Source organism: Papio anubis, chromosome 2 (genome assembly GCF_008728515.1).
Source record: "Papio anubis isolate 15944 chromosome 2, Panubis1.0, whole genome shotgun sequence".
NCBI classification, from domain to species: Eukaryota; Metazoa; Chordata; class Mammalia; order Primates; family Cercopithecidae; genus Papio; species Papio anubis.
The window spans coordinates 92,709,953-92,732,442 of record NC_044977.1 but is presented as its reverse complement, the minus strand read 5'-3'; the positions used below and the strand labels follow the sequence as shown (position 1 = coordinate 92,732,442).

Genomic DNA, 22,490 nt, shown 5'->3' with positions numbered 1-22,490 from the left:
TCTATCAATGTCTATGAGATTTTGTTGTTTGATGGCACTGTTACATCTTTACTAACATTCTGTCTAGTAGTTCTATCAATTGTTCACAGTGGGACATAGAAGTCCCCAACTGTAATTGTGACTTTGTGTACTTCTCCTTTTAGCTCTGTCAGTTTTTGTTTCACGTATCTTGACACTCTTGTTTCTGGGTGTGTATACATTTAGAACTGCTAAGTTTTCTCAGTGGGATTGATCCTTTCTTCTTTTCTCTGACATATACTTTGTCTGGTGTTAGTCACTCCAGGCCAGGTAATCTGTAATCCCAGCACTTTGGGGGGCTAAGGCAGAGTATCACTTGAGGCCAGCAGTTTGAGACTAGCCTGGGCAACAAAGTGAGACTTCCTCTCTACAAAAATCAAAAGAAAATTAGCGGGGCATGGTTGTACATGCCTATAAGACTCAGCTACTTGGGAGGCTGAGGTGGGAAGATTGCTTGAGCCCAGTGAGTCAAGGCAACAAGAAAAAACAACTCTCTCTCTCTCTCTATATATATATATACACACACACACACACATATACACACACACATATATATATACACACACACAAAAAAATAATCATTATATATAGCTATTGTTACTTTAAAAAATTAACATATTTCTTTCCATCTTTTAACTTTCAACCTACCTATGTCCTTATGTTTGTTATGCATCTCTTGTAGACAGCATATACTTAGGCAATTTTTTTTTTCTTTTTAAGACAGGTGTGATCATGGCTGACTGTACTCACTGTAGCGTCTACCTCCTTGGCTCAAGCGATCCTCCTACTTCAGCACCCGAATAGCTAGGACCACAGGCATGTGCCACCATGCCCGGCTAATTTTAAAATTATTTATAGAGATGGGTTCTCCCTGTGTTGCTCAGGCTGGTCTCAAATTCTAGGCTCAAGTGATGCTTCTGCCTCAGCCTCCCGAAGGGATTACAGGCAGGAGCCACTGTACCTGGCCTACTTGAGACATTTTTTTAAAAAAATCTACTTTTCCAACCTTTGTCTTTTAATTGTAGTACTCAGACCATTTGCTTCTAAAATAATTCCTGATGGTCAGGTACTGAATGGATGGTCAGGTACATCCATTCAACACTTTGGGAGGCCGAGGTGGGCTTATCACCTGAGGTCAGGAGTTGGAGATCAGCCTGGTCAACAGGGTGAAACTTCATCTCTACTAAAAATACAAAAATTAGCCGGGTGTGGTAGTGGGCGCCTGTAATCCCAGTTACTTAGGAGGCTGAGGCAGGAGAATCACTTGAACCTGGGAAGCGAAGGTTGCAGTGAGCTGAGATCACACCACTGCACTCCAGCCTGGGTAACAAGAGTGAAATTCCATCTCAATAAATAAAAAATGAAATAAAGTAAAATTATTACTGCTATGTTAGGGCTTAAGTTTAATGTTTTATTTTTTATTTGTTCTCTTTTTCATTTCTCTGTTTCACTTTCTTGCCTTCCTGTTGGTTACCTGAACATTTTTAATCTTTTTAATTTCCTTTTTTCATTTTTTCAAATTACGTCTCACCCAAGGTTACCTGAACATTTTTTAGAATTCTATTTTTATTAAAAAAAAGTTTTTGAGTATATTGCTTTGTATATAGTTTTCTTAGTGGTTGCTCTAGGTATAACAATATACATACAACAAACTGGTATCAATGTTCTACTACTGTTTTTTTCTCTAGAGATGGGGTCTCACTGTGTTGCTCAGGCTGGTCTCAAATCTGGGCTCAAGTGATCCTACTATCTTCAGCCTCCTGAGTAGCTGGGGCTACAGGTGCACACCACCACACCCAGCTATGTTTTACTACTTTGAGTGACCTACTGGATGGAACCTTACTTCCATTTAGGATCCTTTATTTTCTCCCTACTTTAATTTTTTTTAAAGACAGAGTCTTGCTCTGTTGTCTAGGTCGGAGTGTAGTGGTGCAATCTCGGCTCACTGCAAACTCTGCCTTCTAGGTTCAAGTGATTCTCATGCCTCAGCCAACCGAGCAGCTGGGATTACAGGTGTGCACTACCATGCCTGGCTAATTTTTCTTTTTATCTTTAGTAGAGATGGGGTTTCGTCATGTTGCCCAGGCTGGTCTCGAACTCCTGGCCTCAAGTGATCCACCCACCTTGGTCTCCAAAAGTGCTGGGATTACAGGTGTGAGCCACTGCGCCCAGCCTTAAGATATGTCTTAAGTGTTTCCTCTTCACAGATTAAGCACTACATCAGATAGTATTACAATTTGTGCTTCATATATGATTTATGATTTTAAAAAATTCATGAGGAGATAAGTCTATTATGTTTCCTTTTTTTTTTTTTTGGAGACCCAGTTTCGCTCTTGTTGCCCAGGCTGGAGTGCAATGCCATGATCTTGGCTTACCACAATCTCTGCCTCCCGGGTTCAAGCGATTCTCTTGCCTCAGCCTTCCTGAGTAGCTGGGATTACAGGCATGAGCCACCATGCCCGGCTAATTTTGTATTTTTAGCAGAGATGGAGTTTCTCCATGTTGGCCAGGCTGGTCTCGAACTCCCGACCTCAGATGATCCGCCTGCCTCAGCCTCCCAAAGTGCTGGGATTACAGACATGAGCCACCATACCTGGCTATTTCCATATTTTTACCCATTCCATTGTTGTTCTTTTATTTTCTGAAATTCCAAGCCGCCTTCTGTTACCATAATTTATCTTTTTTTTAATCTTTAGCCATTCTCTAACGGTATATCTACTAGCAACAAATTCCTAGTTTTCCTTTATCTAAAAATGTCTTTTTTATTTATTTCCCCTTCATTCCTGATGGATTGTTTTACCAAATAACTTGCAGTTGACAGTTCTTTTGACACTTGAAAAATATGCCACTTCTTTCTGCACTCCCCAGTTTCTGATAAGAAACAGGCTGTCATTTAAATTGCTGTTTCCTCAGCACCATAAGGAAGGTTAAAAAAGAAAATTGCTGTTTCCCTAATGCATCATATCTCTTTGCTTGTTTTTTAAATATTTTTGTCTTTAGTTTATAAAAGTTTAATTATGAAAAGTCATGGCATGGATTTCTTCGCATTTATTCTATTTGGTATTTGTTCAGTTGCTTGAATCTATAAATTTTGCCTTTTGTCAAATTTGGGAAGTTTGTAGTCATTATTTCTTTGAACAGTTGTTTAGCCTTGCATTCTTGCTCCTCTCCTGCGATTCTGATGATACATATGTTAGATCTTTTGTTATTGTCCCATGGGTTTGAAGATATATTTTTTCCTTGTAGACCATTTTTTCCTCTGTTGTTCAGATTGAATAAATCCTATTGATCTGTCCCCAACTTCACTGATTCTGTCCTCTGTTATCTGCAGTCTGCTGCTGAGCCCATATAAGGTTTTAATTATTGTATTTTTCATATCAACAATTAACATTTGGTTCTTTTTATGTAACTTCTATTTCTTTGCTGAGGGTTTTAGTTTTCATTTGTTTCAAGAGAATTCATAATTGCTTGTTAAAGTACTTTTATGATGGCTGCTTTAAAATTCTAATTTTGTACTTTAGCATGCAATCATCCCGTTTATATTATTTATATTTAGTCTACAGGTTATGACTGTAGTTCTGATGACAATTTGTTTCTAGAGTCCTTGCAATGCAATTATGGCCTATTGTGTTCTGGTTCTGCTAAGGTTCTAACTAATCCCTTTTGGTACTGCCTGAAAGGGCTGTAGGGACTTACCTGGGCCACCCAGTGTCAGCACATAGGGGCTGAGTGATGCTGGAACCATAGACTAGACACAGCTTCCTCTGGACTGCTCTCTGGCTGCCTAGGACAGGCAGACCTCCTGTTTGATCTCTGCTGGGGTTGCTGGGAGCAGGAAACACCTACCTTGGGGGCTTTCTCCTGCTAAGGGGAAGGAAGGAGAGGTTTTGAAACCTACGAAAGTCTCCTGACACTGGGTAGAGGATTACAAGACACCAGGGCTATAGAAGCCACTGGTGCTGTTACCTGGTAGGGGACAGGGGACAGGCCTCCCTGCAGTTGCTGCTGATGTGGGTGGATCAGGCCTACAGCTTCTGCTGAGTGTGGAGTGGACAACAGGAAGGCCCTTATGGGCTGCACTGACACTGTACCTGCAGGCAGACTGAGCCCACTATTGGGGATGGGTAGTGAAATAGGGCTCACCACTAGGTCTTTGCTGGTTTTTTTTCTTTCTTGCTTTTTTGGCAATAGAGAACAGATTTTATTTGTTTTCTTTTTTTTTTTTTTTCAGTCTATGCTTGTTGTTAATTCCAGGTTACAGGCCTCTCTAGTGCCCAGCCAGGGATATGCAGGAGACAAAAAGAAAACCCAGGGGATGGGTGCAGTGGCTCACGCCTGTAATACCAGTACTTTGGGAGGTTAAGCAAGGAGGATCACTTGAGGTCAAGAGGTCGAGGCCAGACTGGGCAACAGAGCAAGACCCTATCTCTACCATTAATCAATCAATCAACTGATCAATCCCAGGGAATTCACTGCACTGTCATACCTCAAGTCCTGAGATCCCTACCAGGTTTGCCTTCTTTCTACCTCAAATTCTTTTATGGAATTATCTTCAATTATTTCCAGAGTATTTAGTTGTATTTATAGGGAAGGAGCAGAAAACAATGAGTTGATACCATCTTGTCTTGGTAGGAGGTTTTCTTAATGAAGAGCACTTTGTACTTTTTGATGTTTGAACCATATGTACTTAGAGTCAAAAACTGAGCATTTTTATAGTTTTAAAATGTAATGGGAAAAAACCATAGCCAACAACTGCGCAAATTTGGTAACGCCTTTGTTCTACAGCAAGCTCAAAGAAGATCTTATTTGTGTAACTAGCTGCCATTGGCCCCAGACCCGATAAATATTTTTCAATAAGTTCAGCATTTTCAGTAAACAACATGAATACTTCATAAAGTTGCATTGTCTATGATATAGGCATGCAGTAACTCAACCTGTACAAATAAATGTAACTGCACATAAGCAGAAACTGCTTTCTCTCTCCCAGATGGTAGCTCTCAACAAACTCCCTCCCTTGTCTCATGGATATATCAGGCAACTTCTTTTTTGTTGTTTGTTCTGAGACCTGATCTTGGTCTATCTCCCAGGCTGGAGCACAGTGGCATGATCTTGGTTCACTGTAGCCTCGTCCTTTTGGGCTTGAGCGATCCTCCCATCTCAGCCTCCCAAGTAGTTGGGACTATAGGTACGTGCTGCCATGCCCACCTGAGTTTTGTATTTTTTCTTAGAGATGGGTTTTTTGCCATGTTGCCCAGGCTGGTTTCAAACTCCTGGTTTCAAGTAATCTGCCTGCCAAGGCCTCCCAAAGTGCTGAGATTACAGGCATGAGCCACCAAGCCCAGCTATCAGGCAATTTCTAGAGACCACAATCTACATATCCCCAGAGTTTCACAAAAGAATGTGTGAAGTGGGCCAGGCGCGGTGGCTCACACCTGTAATCCCAGCACTTTGGGAGGCCAAGGCAGGTGGATCACGAAGTCAGGAGATCCAGACCGTCCTGGCTAACACGGTGAAATCCCGTCTCTACTAAAAATACAAAATAAAAATTAGCTGGGCGTGGTGGCGGGTGCCTATAGTCCCAGCTATTTGGGAGGCTGAGGCCAAGGAATGGCATGAACCCGGCAGGCGGAGCTTGCAGTAAGCGGAGATCGTGCCACTGCACTCCAGTCTGGGTGACAAAGCGAGACTCCATCTCAAAAAAACAAAACAAAACAAAACACAAGTGTGTGAAGTGGAACTCATTAACTCCTTCACTGAACTGTGCTCTTCTGTTGGGTCTTTCTATTACCTATACTACCACCAGCTGGGAAAACCAGCCTCACATCACAGCATGACTGTCAATTCTTTTTTCTCACACACCACCCACATTCCAGTTTCACTTTATCTTCACCTGTTATATTTCCCCTCTCATGTCCTCAGTGTTTCATCTACCACTACCTGAATCAAATTTCCCTAACAGGATTGTCTGCCTTCAACTCTTGGTCTTCCAGTTCATCACACTTACTGACAGCAAGTCAGTCTACCTAAAGCTGACCTGGAGCTACCTTATCTGCTGTCATAGGCAGTCACTACAGTTTCAGAACATGGTAGTAAGCTTTAAACTTTTCAGTGGGACATTTGAAGCTTAGCAAGACTGGATTCCAAACAACTTTCTAGAATTTTCTCCCATTATTTCTTGCCACATATGTAAAGATGGCTTTGGAATATTTCCTTAACCTATCCTCTCTTCTCTAGAGAAGCCTCAAGATGAATGAAGCGGGTGGGTCTAAATGACTCAGATTGGTTAAGAAGGCTATGGGACCTGGTATACAGTTGACTGGACCAAGCTGAGCCAATAAGATATAATTATTCAGTCACTGTCAGTACAGACAAAGACATGGAAATTACAGTCATGCAACATTGGAACCCTGATATATATGGTGGTAACAAAGCTGGCCACGGAGCTCAAACCATGGCAACTCAATGCTATTCTGTCCTGGGCAGAAAGAGTCACAAGGGAAGCAAAAAGAGATGACAGAGGAAATACAGATTTTTAAAGGGAAGAGAATGGAGCACATGTGCAGGGAGAAGCAGAGGTCCCAAGAGAGATATACACAATGGTGGCAGCCTGGCCACATTCCCTATGACTACATGCCCTGAGATTCCTCCATTGTTCTTTTACCTAACATGAGCTGTCTAGGCTTCATACCTTTGCTTATATGAGTTCCCTTGCCTGGAAGGCTTTCCCTCTGCATTGTTTGACATGCCAGGGTTCCAAGGCCCACCTCAAATGTGACTTCCTCCAAAATGTTTTCATGATTCAAAACCCTCCCACTGCCTCTTAGCCCTCCAACTGGATCGAAAGTTACTTGAGGATAAGGACAATTTCCAGTGCCTAGACAGTGAATGCAAATGGTAGGCATGTTAAATGAAACAATCTTCATATGAAAGTTGCTTGAGGATAAGGACAATTTCCAGCTCCTAGATAGTGAATGCAAATGGTAGGCATGTTAAATGAAACAATCTTCATATAAAAGTTTTACCTACAGAGTGGTTAACAGAGTCAGCATTTAAACTTTTATCAGGGTGAATGGATCGGTGGATTTGTCAGTCATCTGAAATTTTTTTCTATTAGCACAAACTTCTGTTAGTGTGAATTAGAAAGAACTTGTTCTGAAACAAAGTCTTCACTCATGATCACCTAGAAGGTATGTGGTACTGAACAAAGCACCTGGGGATCAACAAAAAGATGACAAAGTCCTGTCCAGGAGGAGCTTACAGTTCTGTCACAGCTAGAAGGAAGCAACAGCATGGGACACCTGAATGCTTGTGATCCTGGAGTCATAAGAAATCAAAGAGGAACTATTAAACTTCTCTGCCTCCATAAAAAAACATGTTTATCTCCATAAAAAAACAAAAACCCAAAACATCTGTATGTCTTCTACTTACCACTCCTCTAGAAAATACCATTTCTTACTTTCAAAGAAAAAAAGTAAAATTTTATAAAAATGTACTGAGAGTAATAAATATTAGAGAAAACAGGTCCCAGGAAACAAGACTATTTTTTTTTAAACAAGCAAAACACATGTTTTAAATCCCCATTTACAAGCTCCTGAATTATGGCCCTTTGTGCTCAAACTGGACTCAGAAAAACGCAGGCTTTTTCAGACCACCACAGTAACAGCTGTGGGGGGATGGGAGATGGGGAAGAAAAGGGCCAGGAAGAAAGACACAAAAGGCAGTCACAAAGACCGCAACATTTAGCTGTTTATTAGGTTGCAAGTCTCTCCTCCTCTCCCCGTTTTCTCTTTCTTCTTTTTCTCCCCACAAATCCTCTCAAAACACACACAAAAAGAGAACACTAGAAGCAAGATTGGGTCAAACATGAAGAACACAGAAAGAATATTAAACAGCTAGCTTTAAAGGGTTCTTTTTCAGTTTGAACAAAAGTAAAACATTCTCAAAAGCAAAACAGAAAACAGAGCTTCCATCCAGATCGTGCAACTTAATGAGAGGAGGTTAGTGCTGATAAACCCATTGTGAATCTATACAAAGTGACAGATTTTCAAGCAAGGAAATCAATCATTTGCGATTGGAGGATTTAGAGCTCAGGAATCATCTGGTTCAAACCAACCGGGAGCTGAGGGCTGGGTGGATGAGGGATGGGTTGGACAGGGTGACATGAGGTCAAGAAAGGGGCTCTAGTTTTTATGCCCACCATTCTCTGACCCCATTCCACCCCGAACCCACCTACTCAATTCACACTATCTGTCATGCTAGCAAGACATTCGGCTTGACCCTGCAAGATTCACTTTGTTCTCTCTCTTTCTTGCCTCACTCCCAGCAAGCTTCTAACACAAGGGAATTAAGCTTTCCCCAGGCAGTCACAGAACCAGGCTGTAAAAAGCTGCTTAGTGCTCTGCTGGTAATCTGTCACTTTGGTTCCTTCCTTGCTGTCTGCTTGTTCCCAATGGAGGCAAAATTTAGAAACATACCATCACGTGGGGGCTCTTCACACAGAAACGATGGAGTGCTCTGGGTTGCAGTGACCTCAATTTCTTTCTTCCCTGCCAGAGCTGTCTGTCCTGGCTGTTTCTCTCCTCGCTGGCAGACCTGGGAGCATGAATCAATTCTAGTTTCACTAATATCTTCCTGCCCTTTTTCCTTGCTGCTTCCTTCAGGAATCTGCTCCAGCTTACTATGGAGATATAATCCAGCAGTGCCGAGTTCCTTTTTCCCAGAGTTGCTGCTGCTGTTGCTGAAGTGGGCCAATTCTTCTCTCTTCTTGGCCACTGGTTCCTCGCAGATGAAAGGAGGTATCTCTTTAGTAGACACGATGGGCAGTTTCCCAGGGCTCAGTTTGTAGCTAGCTGTCTGTTCCTCACCCACAGTCATGGAGCGCTTCATAGCAGGAGCTCCCAGTTTCCCAGGCATAGGACTAGACATTGGGCTACTAGGGGGAGGCAGCAGGCCAGAAGAAGGCTCTTCTCGGGCAGGGAGTTCAGGGTACTTATCTGCAAGGTTGACAGCTGGGGGAACTGAGAGGTGAGAACATTCAGACAGGGCCCTGCGCACTGTCTTCTTCTGCTGGGGGGCTTGGTTGAGCACAGCTTCCTCCTCGGTAGAACTCAATTTCTCCAACTCTTTATCATGGTCTCTGATGTGAGAGCTTGCATTCAAATGTTCCTGGGTGAACACCATAGTGATTGGCGGAATGGTGGTGGGTGAATGCTCAATAATGGGGGCTGGGTGGGCTAGAGACACCAGGAGTGGGGACTCACATTTCAGCTGCTCAGAGTTATTTACCACCCCAATCACTGGGCAGCCAGGGATGATGCTATTCTTCATCTCTCCCGGAGTTGCTTCCCTTGAGCCCAGAGGGCCTTGAGCCACTGGATGAAAGTTGGGGTTCCAAACACTGGTTTCCTGCTCCTTAGCATACCTGGTACGGACGTCAGCAGCCCCAGGGAAATCCAGATCTGACTGGCTCTTGGTCTCTAGTCCATTCTTCCCTGCCACCTTCCCCTGAACTGGAATGGTTTTGTTTTTGTCTGGCCCCTCTATGAGTCCCAGATGGAACTCGGAGGTCTTCTGGTGTACCGAGTTCCCCTCCAAGGGATGGTAGGTCTCTGAAATCACATACCTGCTCTCAAGGTGACCCGAGGCTGCTTGATAGTCCGTGTCCTGCACTTCAATGCTGAGCTCTTTGTCTAGCTTCCCCTCAAAAAAGCAGAGCTTATTCTGCTCCAGGAAGCTGGCATTCTTCACAAGCCCATCTTTCGGTTGCCCGTCCATGCTGACATTCAGCCCAATTTCATTCAGTTTGCCCTCTGTCCTCTGCCATTCGAATCCGGCTTGACTGATTTCTTTTGGGGAGTCCATTCGGCACTCCGCAGGCTTGCTCTTACTGAGCTGACCGTACGCGGCAGTGAGAGAGGCTGTCTGCTTGTCTGAGAGCGACATCGTCTCTTCCACTGCTCTCCCTGCTTTCGCTCCTGGAGCTCTAATACCACCTACGATCACACAGAGCTTGCAGTGACATCACACCAATTCCCCAGTATTCATGACAAAATTCACCTCTCCCTCAATGCCCTTCTCTCCTCAAGCAGTTGGGTATTAAATGTACTTACAAATGTGAAAGAAAGAAAGAAAGGAAGGAAGAATGAATGAAAGAGAAAGAAAGAACCTGCTGCTTTCTGCACAATGAAGTGCTACTGTTAATCTGAGAATGTAATTTCCTGTGAACTAGCACTCTGTTTAGATCTGCAATTTAAAACACGGTACGGTGCCAATCCAAGCACTAAGGATAGTAATTATTTTGGCTTTCACTGATATAGATATGTGTATACCCACACACTCTCTTATCTGATATCATGCCCACCCTTCCACATTCACCCACTCAGAAAACTGTTTTAAAAATAACCGAGACTCATTTGCCAATCCCCAGCTATAACCCCCGAAGAAGAATCCAGGAAATTGTTCAAAATTGGACGAAAAAAAAAAAAAAGCCCTACACCTTAACATAGTATTAAAATTACAGGCATTCATTCTCAGAGGAAGAGTGGGTTTGCTGTCATAGCAACTCATCAAATTCACTTGAAAGCTGACTTGAGTGGGGTCCCTAAAACCCAGAAGAGCTCCATCCATAGCTCTGCATAATGGAAGAGTTTAATAAAGGGTTCATTTAAAGACTTCAGTGATCAGGGCTTTGGGGATAGGTATTCTAATTATAAGAAATTTGTGTGACAACAAACGCCTGATGCATTTACGCCTGTCCCTGCCCCCACTTGGTTCCTTGGATGAGGCTGGGTTGCTCCCTCCACTACCAGCTACCAGCCCTGCTCTTTCCAGCCTAATGATCTGTTAGGTGTCATGTGAACACACTGGGGGCAGTTCATCTTTCTCTGACCTCCAGACTTAGGGACTCTAACAATTGTAGCTTGGAGTTTTCCCCTCCCACCAGAGCCTACTGCCATTTAACTCAGCATGGTCCTTTGCTGCCCTGGGCTTTGAGCTCACAAATTATATATTCAAGCTGAAGGACCCATAAAACAAAATTGTGGGAAAAAAATTATACTGTAAGAACAGGCTATGCTCTTACTTTGAACAACGCTGATTTTTCTTGTCTAGCTGTAAGTTACTGTCTTGCACTAACATAGCATATTGGAAATATTCTATCAGAAATCCAAGAGAAGTCTTTTTCCAAGATGAAGAAAAGATTTAGATTGCTTTTTTTTTTTTTTTTTTAAAGGCCATTTGCCATAAACTGCAATGATTTGATTACAGTTTTTAAATGCCTTTGGAAAAAAGGGCAAATTAAGACTGTTCTTTGGTCTATAAAATGTAAAGAAATTACCAAGGTCCGCACAGGAAAGCTTGCTAAACTGTAGCCTCTGTCCCCAATAACTCACCTTCTCTATTCATACCACTCAAGTTCCCAACAAGAGTGCAGGGATCAACCATATATCCTGTTTGCATTACCTTTAGTACCTGACACAGGGCTACATTCATGATCATGAGTGGCAACGTTGCAATGCTGAAAAAAAAATATAAATTTCCATTTACCTCTGTCCTGAACATGAACTGAGCCTCATATACATTTCTTCCCCTTGATCTTGACCTGTTTAGTAGCAATACATGACAAAGCACGATACAGATTAATTGGCAAGGAACCTGGTTTCTATACTCTATGGCAGATGTTGCTGAGGAAAAGGAAGTGAGGTATAACAAAATGAAGAATGCCAGGAGAATCATGATTCTAATTAGTAACAAGAAAAAATATGAGGCAAGATTGGATACAGAAAGGCCGTGGTAACAGAACACGGTTGAATTATCGCTTTCTTATCTTTTTTATACATATAATTGAATAATCTAATTAAGTATGTACAATATGTGATGAAAATTATGAAAGTCTGGAGGTGGCTGGGTGCCATGGCCCACACCTGTAATCCCAGCACTTTGGGAGGCTGAGGTGGGCAGAATGCTTGAGCCCAGGAGTCTGAGACCAGCCTGGGCAGCATGGCAAAACCCTGTCTCTACAAAAAGTACAAAAAATTAGGTGGGCATGGTGACACAAAATTGCGGTCCCAGCTACTCAGAAGGCTGAGGTGGGAGAATTGCCTGGGCCCAGTAAGTCAAGGCTGCAGTGGGCTGTGATCACATCACTGCACTCCAGCCTGGGTGAGAGGAAACCCTGTCCAAAAAAAAAAAGGTCTAGGGGTGGGGAAGATATTGTTGCAATACAGTGCGAATATGCCAGAGGAAAACTCTGGAAAATACCTTAGAAATCAGGTAAGCTTCAACAACCCCATTCTCTCAAAACTAGTCACCCCCTACAAATGACACACACGTATACATCCTCAATTTACTGACATGGTGGGGAAAAAATTAATTTGGCTTTGAGTCAGAAGGCCAGATTTTAAAATCTGTGTCACTTAATAGTTAAAGAGTCTTAGAAATTCATTTAACTGCTCTTAGCTTCAGTTTCTTCCTCTATAAAAGGAGGGGAATCTTTAAGGTGCTCTCGGATTCCATTTTACCACTTTCACATCTGAAGTTGAAACAGACATTCAAGGAATCACAGGCCTGCTGCTATGTCCAACTCACAGTGTGATTTCAACTTGGGGCTCCACTAGGCAGTACGTTCAGTAACCTTTCTGTCTCATGCGAGGGTGCAGCCTATTGGCAGAGGCATGACTGGGTGTGGTGGATGCTGCAGCATGTCTGAAGAAAGTGGTAGTTGGCCCTTATATTCTGAAGAAGCGGAAAATACCAAGGCAAAGAACAAGCATAGAAACTTGTTCCTTATAGCCAAATTATTTTTAGTTCTGGCTAGCCTACCCAGACCCACTTCACCAGATCCTCCCTGCCCAACAGCTAAGGCAATAAGTAAAATTACAGGTCTCTGCTACCTTCAGATATCACATATTCTGCCTCAGTAATTCTATCCACAAACAGCAGACTGCAAAATGTGAACCAGCCAAAAGACCAAGAGCAGAAACCAGAAGAATGAAGCTAGCCAGGCACAAAGGAGTGCATATTCCAGACTACAGTTCATACTGTGTAGATCAGAAATGTGGTCAACCTGAAAAAATATAATTATGAGGTCCACATCTAGCAACTAGGCCAAGCACTGGCTTCATAGTTACAAGGCTCAGGAGACAGAGAGTTGAAAGAGGCAATCTGGGGAGGGGGGCGGTCAGGGCCAAGAAGTTCAAGCCCATAGAAGGGGCGAGTACCCAAGACATCATGCCAGCCAGATGCTCAGGCATACAGATAAGCTTGGTGGTCACCCAGGGGTCTGACTACAACAAAACACATAGCCGTGAGAATTGAGGGAATATATATAAAAAGCATTTGACAAAGTAGTTAAAACACAGAAATACATAATGTATCTACTGATGCTAGCTTTAAAAAAACAACCAAGAAGGCCAGGCACGGTGGCTCATGCCTGTAATCCCAGTTCTTTGGGAGGCCGAGGCAGGCGGATTGCCTGAGGTTGGGAGTTCAAGACCAGCCTGAACAACATGGAGAAACTCCGTGCCTACTAAAAATATAAAATTAGCTGGGTGTGGTGGCGCATGCCTGTAACCCCAGCTACTCGGGAGGCTGAGGCAGGAGAATCGCTTGAACCCGGGAGGCGGAGGTTGCAGTGAGTGGAGATCATGCCACTGCACTCCAGCCTGGGCAACAAGAGTGAAACTCCATCTCCAAACAAACAAAAAAACAACCAAGAAACTGTACATATGTATATGAAGTAGGTTTTCCTACTCCCTACAGGGAATCTGAAGTGTAGTAGTAATAACAACAACAACAACAACAAAAAAAACAACAAAAGAAAGAAAGCCTAAGTCCCTGGACTGGAGAACTGCTACATTCTGATAAAGATAGACAAAAACAAAACAAAACAACCACTACTACTGACAAGAAACAACATATGAATCGTAACTGCAATCACTAACAGATAAGAGAAAAAGAAAAGCTAAATTTCAAAATCTGGGGCACTGCCTAAGGAAAGGAAATAACCTATTCCCTGAATCCCTTTTAGGACAAGGGTCCATTATATCCATCAACAGTACTGCAAAGACACTAAAGTATGTGTGACAGTACAGTCAGAATGCTGGGGCTTCCCTAACAGATCCCTCATTTTACAGAGGAATAAAATGGGGTCCAGAGAAAAAAAGTGGTTTGCCCATGATCAAATGGTGAAAACTTAATGGAAAAGCCACAAAAAAAGATGCTAGGTTTCTGACTGCCAGTCTTCCCAAACCGCTGAGCAAAAATTAATCTTAGTCACTAGATGACTCTCCTTTTCGATGTATCTTTTTTTTTTTTCTGGCTAACTACAACCTCTGCCTCCCGGGCTCAAGTGATTCTACTGCCTCAGCTTCTGGAGTAGCTGGGATTACAGGCCAGCACCACCATGCCCAATTAATTTTTGTATTTTTAGTAGAGACAGGGTTTCACGACAGGGCTCAAGGCCAGGCTGGTCTTGAACTTCTGACCTCAGGTGATCTGCCCAACTCGGCCTCCCAAAGTGCTGGGATTACAGCTGTGGGCAGTGCTGCCCGCCCAATCTATCTTTTTTTGTGATAATTGAAGTACTCCAAACTTTAATTTGGAATTATAATTTAGCTCTTTTGTGATCAATTCAAAACTCCCAAATTAATACACAGTATGCATACACATGTGTATGTGTGTGTGTTTAGGGGAGCAAAAGCGAGTTTGAAATAAGGGAGAAAAAGAAGCAATGCACTTAGTTTCAGTGTTTACCTTATATCTTAAGAACGGGCTTGTTTTAGGCTGGGCACGGTGGCTCACGCCTGTAATCCCAGCACTTTGGGAGGCCGAGGCAGGGGGATCATGAGATCAGGAGTTCAAGACCAGCCTGGCCAATGTGGCGAAACCCCATCTCTACTAAAAAAAGATACAAAAATTTAGCCGGGCGTGGTGGCAGGCACATGTAATCCCAGCTACTAGGGAGCCTGAGGCAGGAGAATCGCTTGAACCCAGGAGGTGGAGGTTGCAGTCAAACGAGATCCCACCACTGCACTCCAGCCCGGGCGACAAAGTGAGACTCCGTATCACACACACACAAAAAATGGTCTTGTTTGTATTATGCAAAGAGTGAGTAAGGTGTGGGTGACTTATTCCTTAGCAAACTTCTGTGTCTAATTGCCAGTCTTAAAATAACTTAGATTTAATATCTTTCTATAGTGCCTTAGCACTGTGAGTTTCCTTTCAGGTGGCTTCTGAGTAGGAAGACAGGTTCAACCTCACTAAGAAAAAGCAAAGAACCAGAGGCTTTTACAGAGGGGAAGGGACAGAGTAGTTTATAGTTTGATTACACTATTGCTTTTGCAAGGCATACAAAGATATTAACTGGAAGAATAATTAATGGCTTTGTTGCACCCCAAAGGAGGTGAATGCCACCTGGATAACAAATGATGGCGAAAGCCTAGTATAGAATAATTAGTAAAACTCAAGAAAGGCTGGGCATAGTGGCCCACGCCTGTAATACCAGCACTTTAGAAGGGTTAGGTGGGAGGATCACTTGAGGCCAAGAGTTCAAGACCAGCCTGGGCAACATAGCAGGACCCACATCTATACAAAAAAAATTAAAAAAAAAAATTTTTTTTTAGCCAGGTGTGGTGGTGCATGCCCGTAGTACTAGCTACTTGGGAGGCTGAGGAAGGAGGATCACTTAAACCGAAGAGTTTGAGGCTGCAGTGAGTGAACTATGATCACGCCACTGCACTCCAGCCTGAGTGACAGAGACCTTGTCTCAAAAAAAAAAAAAAAAAAAACGAAAACAAAAAACACCCCACAAAACATCCTGAGAATGGCCAGTTCAGTACTCCAGTCCAAATAAGAATCAGACATAATCTCACTCAGGGATGCAGATTTATCCACAGGAAATAGCCACAGCAAGAAACTCCAATCTCCCAGCTGCTGTAAAATTATATCAAGTTGGTGGATGAGGTAAACACATGAAGTTTGAAAAGGGTGAGCCTGCCTAGGTAAAAAGAAACACACTTAAGAACCAGAAGGACTAAATTCTAGATTCAGCTGCCACTGGGATCCCTTGTCTCTAGATTCTTCCTCCCCAGGAGCTGGGATTACAGGTGTCCACCATCACCACGCCCAGCTAATTTTTGTATTTTTAGTATACATAGGGTTTCACTATGTTGGCCAAGCTGATCTCGAACTCCTGACCTCAGGTGATCCTCCCACCTCAGCCTCCCAAAGTGCTGGGATTACAAGTGTGAACCACTGCCCCTGGCCCCTTGCCTGTAGGTCCTATTCCTACTCACTCACCTCTGTAACGTCTCTTTGAACCCCTCCTGAGTTCTTCATATTATCACAATACTCCAAACCTTTTAAAATTTAGAAACCACACTGCAATCTTTTATTTATATGCTTTTCCCAGGAGCTTCTAGATGGTAGGAATGTGAACTGTGCATTTGTGCCATGTGGGTGCACTGCACAGTGCTTGACTCACAGTAAATAAGCTTTCAAAAAAGATCTGCTCAGTGAAAGGATGGGTAGATTCCTTTTATACTGCATCTGTATCATTTGACCTGATCCGTCCCATCATTAAAGCTGTCTTCAACCCAACCTAAGAGGCAGTGATCTGGAATGTCCTTTGAGCTACAGATTGTGAAGTTCTATTCCATTCTGAGTTTGAAGAAAGTGCATGGATTCCTGTGTGTCTGGGCAGAAAGTGGTTTCTAGGACTCTTGGCAAAGCCTGCAGGTCTCTAATCCCAGTACATGTACTGGCAGATATTTCTGTTTTAGCCTTGTGCTTGGAGTTAGTATTTAACCTGTTCAGGGCCTTGGTTTTTATACATGAGAGACAACTAGTTTCTCTGTATTCTTTCTAATCAGTTACCAAGGCAACACTACTTTTCAGATTGACCAACTGTTCCCAGTTATTGCCTCCAGGAAACAATTATCATTACAATGAAAGTCAACAATTCTACTATTTTTTTTTTTTTTTGAGACGGAGTCTCGCTCTGTTGCCCAGGCTGGAGTGCAGTGGCCGGATCTCAGCTCACTGCAAGCTCCGCCTCCCGGGTTCACACCATTCTCCTGCCTCAGCCTCCCAAGTAGCTGGGACTACAGGCGCCCGCCACCTCGCCTGGCTAGTTTTTTGTATTTTTAGTAGAGACGGGGTTTCACCGTGTTAGCCAGGATGGTCTCGATCTCCTGACCTCGTGATCTGCCCATCTCGGCCTCCCAAAGTGCTGGGATTACAGGCTTGAGCCACCGCGCCCGGCCAACAATTCTACTATTAACAATGATTGATGACACCACTCCTTGTTAATCAATGGTAAGGTCATCAAGTTATAATGTAGTTTCTTGCCTGGAAGTAAATGTTCCAAGTGTTTAGACATACATATATATATGTAAAACTATTTCAGAAACCATATTCTACATTTTAGAAACATTTCTTACACGTTTTAACTCAAGAAAATAAATCATGATTCTCTCTGATTACCTTTCAAAAGATGAGAAGCAAATAGACAATGAAAAAGCTGAGGCGAATAATCTGAGTTATGTGAATCAAAGACATGAAAATGCTTATGGATAAGAAATCCTCTAAAGGCCGGGCACGGTGGCTAAGGCCTGTAATCCCAGCACTTTGGGACACTGAGGCAGGAGCATCGCCTGAGGTCTGGAGTTTGAGACCAGCCTGGCCAACATGGTGAAACCCCGTCTCTACTAAAAGTACAAAAATTAGTCTGTGTGTGGTGGCTTACTCCTGTAATCTCAGCATTTTGGGAGGCTGAGGTAGGCAGATCACCTGAGGTCAGGAGTTTGAGACCAGCCTGGCCAACACGGTGAAACCCAGTCTCTACTAAAAATTCAAAACCTAGCTGAGCACGATGGTGTGCACCTGTAGTCCCAGATACTTGGGAGGCTGAGGCAGGAGAATCGCTTGAACCTGGGAGGTGGAGATTGCAGTGAGCCGAGACCACGCCACTGCACTCCAGCCTGGGAGACAGGGAGACTGTCTCAAAACAACAACAACAACAACAACAACAACAACTCTAAAAACTACAACTTGAAAGTATCAAGTCTTTGTTCGTTTAAGCCTAGTATTGACCCTCCCATGGCCCTCCCCAAAAGAAAAGAGAATCATCCAACTAAAACTAGGTAGAAAGATAACCCATTTCTTCAAGCAAAAATCTAAGATCTTCCGCTTACAAAGGTACACAATACCCCTAGGAATCTTTAGGAGTTTACTTTCTTCTCCCCAATTTCATCTCAAAACATTTCACAAATCTCCGTTTCCCAAACCTGACTTTATTCCATGCACCTGCACTTCACTATGTATGCCTTACACAGCTGTCCCCTAGAATGCTTTACCTTAATTTGCTCAGCAAACTCTTAACCATACTTTCAGTCTCCTGTGTGAAGATTTCTCTAGGTTTTGTAGGAAAACTTAGTCCCTTTTTCCTCTGTATTTCCATAGGATCTAGCTCACACTTCTATCCTTTTTCAGAGAAGTAAACTTTTCTCACTAGAGGAAAATTGTCTGTTTTCTACCCTGGAATCTCTGAAGAGTAGAGAATGTGTTTTATTAGTCTATTTTTAGTGTAGGAGTAATATCACTTGGTATCTACTGAATGAATAAACTAAATATTAAAAACTACAAATCATGTTGTGTGTCCGCTATTTGCAGAGCAATAGGCAATGTTTATGTATTTTGGGAGGCCAAGGTGGACGGATCACTTGAGCTCAGGAGTTCAAGACCAGGTTGCGCAACATGGCCAAACCCAGCCTCTACAAAAAATACAAAAATTAGCCAGGCATGGTGGCATGAACCTGTAGTTCCAGCTACTTGAGACTGAGGTGGGAGTATCACCTGAGTCCAGGAGGCAGCGGCTGTAGTCAGCCGAGACTATACCACTGCACCCCAGCCTGGGCGACTGAGCAAGACCTTATCTTAAAAAAAAAAAAAAAAAGAATGGAAGCCCCCTTACTGTCCCCTCCATATCCTAAAGAAGTAACTATATCAGTAATACTGTAAATCAAAACTAAGTTTTTATTTTAACAGTGTGTTCAGAATCCCCCAATGCTATTTGTCAACCAGAGGGTACAAGTGAAGGGTGAGGGAATATGAGGGGAAGAAGCTTCTTTTAAAGCAGGATATTCAAGCCAGGCATGGTGCCTCATACCTATAATCTTAGCACTTTGGGAGGCCAAGGAAGGAGGACAGATTGAGGCCATGAGTTTGAGACCAGCCTGGGCAATACAGTGAGACCCCATCTCTACAAAATATATTCACCAAGTATGGTGGTGCACACCTGTAGTCCCAACTACTTGGGAGGCTGAGGCAGGAGGACTGTTTGAGCCTGGGAGGTTGAGGCTGTAGTAAGCCATCATCATGCCACTGCACTGACAGAGTGATACCTTGTCTCAAAAAAAAAAAAAAAAAAAATTTAACAAAACAAAATAAAGTAGGATAATCAATTGTTGCTTGATTCATTTCAAAGAATATTTAAATGTTCTAGCTCAAACAAGGTAATGACCACACAGTATTGTTTGGAGGTTAAAAGAGTTTAGGATGGCAATGAGCATATAGTAAGATTCAATCAATGGTAGCTGTTTTTAGCTGTGTGACTAGTCCCAATAAATTTCATTAGCATGGTAGTAAGAAAAAAAGCCAGTGGGGTCGGGTGCAGTGGCTCATGCCTGTAGTCCCAGCACTTTGGGAGGCCAAAGTGGGTGGATCACGAGGTCAGGAGTTCGAGACCAGCCTGGCTAACATGGTGAAACCCTGTCTCTACTAAAAATACAAGAATTAGCCGGGCGTGGGGACGCATGCCTGTAATCCCAACTACTCAGGAGGCTGAGGCAGGAGAACTGCTTGAACCCAGGAACCAGAGGTTGCAGTGAGCCTAGATTGTGCCACTGCATCCCTGCCTGGGCGACAGGGAGACTTTGTCTCAAAAAAAAAAAAGAAAAAAAAAAAAAAAAAAAGCCAGTTGAATCAGAGGGCAAGTGGGGTGAAAGTAATGAGGAAAGGAACTTCACAAATGGCACTACAATTAAGAAAAGACATTACCAAATGGGTACTTCTCCAGTTGTAAAATAGTAGCAAGTTCTAAGATAACAAATGGTTTTTTCATCTGCTGAGCATATTTTATTTATGTACAAGGGCCTTGAAACTGTTAGAATTCTGGGTTTATAAATTACTTCAAGTTTCACACCAAGAGAGTTTCTCACCATAAACTGACATTCCCAGCTGCTGGTAGACAGTTGATGAGCTCAAGCAAACTGAAGAAAGAAATGAAAGCCAGATTATAAGAAGACCAGGCTTCACTATGGCAAAGGGAGGGCCTATTTACAGGGATCCCAAACTGTCCCATTCACAGTAGCAGCATAGCAAGTACACTGTCACTCACAGTTCCACTTGGTTTCCAGGGGAACAACTAACATGGAGCGGGTACTGGAATCTAATATGGATCATCCTTTCAAGCTTGTGCTTCCCTTCACAAAAAACACAATCCCATAAGAAGTTCTTTTCTGGCTGGGTGCAGTGGCTCATGCTTGTAATCCCAGCACTTTGGGAGGCTGAGACGGGCGGACCATGAGGTCAAGCAATCAAGACCATCCTGGCTAACACGGTGAAACCCGGTCTCTACTAAAAATACAAAAAATTAGCCTGGCACGGTGGTGGGCGCCTGTAGTCCCAGCTACTCAGGAGGCTGAGGCAGGAGAATGGCGTGAACCTGGGAGGCGGAGCTTGCAGTGAGTCGAGATCGTGCCACTGCACACGAGCCTGGGCAACACAGCGAGACTCTGTCTCAAAAAGAAAAAAAAAGAAAAAGAAGTCCTTTTCTGAAAAGTTGAGCTTAGACTTCCCGACGTATGCATTAATCTTCCCTGCCTGGAAGAACATGCATAGTATGCAAAGAAACCTGATAAAGTTTCCCTAAATTTGAGAGCAGCATGAAAAAATAACAGTAGAGCAAACAGTAAGCTGGAAGAGACTGGCAATATATTCACTTTTCCTACTTCCAAACAGGGTAAGATCAGCAAATAGATAATTCATTTATAATTCAAAAAATGTCATTAGGCATCATGTATATATAAAGCTCTAGGCTGGGTGTTAAAAAGTACACGTAAATAAACACAGACTCTCTCTGGAAAATAAAATGCTAGACAGAGTCAAAACCTAGATTCTAATCCTAAATTAACCTCTGATTCACAGTTTATGTTCTCATGATGTATCTTCATTTCTCCAAGTAGAAAAATGTTTAATTAGTGCCTAGATACTAAAAAAAAGTCTATTTTATATTTAGTAATTGTCAACCTTCTTCTTTTTAAGTACCTGAAACTTCTGGAAGCTTCTGAAGCAAGACTAAGAAAAGCATGGGTCTTAGAAACATAAAGACTTGGATTAAAATTCTAACCCTGCACTTCACCAGCTGTGTGACCTTGACAGCCTCTATTTTCTTACCTGAAAAACAGAGATAATCTTTTTTTGTTTGTTTGTTTTTGAGATGGAGTCTCGCCGTGTTGCCCAGGCTTGAGTGCAGTGGCGCAATCTCGGCTCACTGCAAGCTCCGCCTCCCGGGTTCACGCCATTCTCCTGCCTCAGCCTCCCGAGTAGCTGGGACTACAGGTGCCCACCACCACACTCAGCTAAATTTTTTGTATTTTTAGTACAGACAGGGTTTCACCATGTTAGCCAGGATGGGCTCGATCCCTGACCTTGTGATCCACCCACCTCGGCCTCCCAAAGTGTTAGGATTACAGGTGTGAGCCACCGCACCCAGCCGATAATCTTTAATAGTATTATTTTATGTTTGTGTGTATGATCTATTTACCTATTTCTAGATAACCAGGCAAATAAAATCAACTCAATAGGTGGTAGGTGCTATTATTATTGTTATTTATTTATTTATTTATTTGAGATGGATGTTATTTATTTGTTTCCTAGGCTGGAGTGCAGTGGTACAATCTTGGCTCACTGCAACCTCTGCCTCCTAGGTTCAAGCAATTCTCCTGAGCCTCCTAAGTAGCTGGGATTACAGGCGTGCACCACCATACCCAGTTAATGTTTGTATTTTTAGTAGAGATGGGGTTTCACCATGTTGGCCAGGCTGGTCTTGAACTCCTGGTCTCAAGTGATCCGCCTACCTCAGCCTCCCAAAGTGCTGGGACTACAGGTGTGAGCCACTGTGCCGGGCCAACACCACTTGTAATATCTTTACTGCCCAAACAATGGAAACCATGGGTGACACCATTTGACCACAAGATGAACGAGAACAAGATATGTGAGAATTGGTAGCAATTTGGGGGCAGGGCAGTTAACATGAATAATTCAAAGTGAGGAACAAAAAGCACCAGTGATGGACTAACAAAACACATGAAAGACACATTATGCTGTTCGATAGAAAAACTCGATATGCAAGACATAAACTCTCCCTGGGATAAGCTAGAAACAGTGACTTCAAGAAAAATACTGAGGCCGGG

The 22,490-nt window shown here is 43.0% G+C and overlaps 1 protein-coding gene across 27 annotated transcripts in view; it reads right to left on the bottom strand.

Annotated features, from left to right (window-relative positions):
- MAP4 (microtubule associated protein 4) overlaps window positions 1-22,490 on the bottom strand; it is a 231,005-nt gene that overhangs the window by 30,777 nt on the left and 177,738 nt on the right. For 20 of the 27 annotated variants that reach the window (XM_009200880.4, XM_017955469.3, XM_017955470.3 and 17 more), the window contains one exon: window positions 20,235-20,285. The exons of the other annotated variants lie outside the window; for them this stretch is intronic. In XM_009200880.4, coding sequence (XP_009199144.4) covers window positions 20,235-20,285 — 51 coding nt within the window. The remainder of the gene's footprint in view (window positions 1-20,234; window positions 20,286-22,490) is intronic. 27 annotated transcript variants of the gene reach the window in all.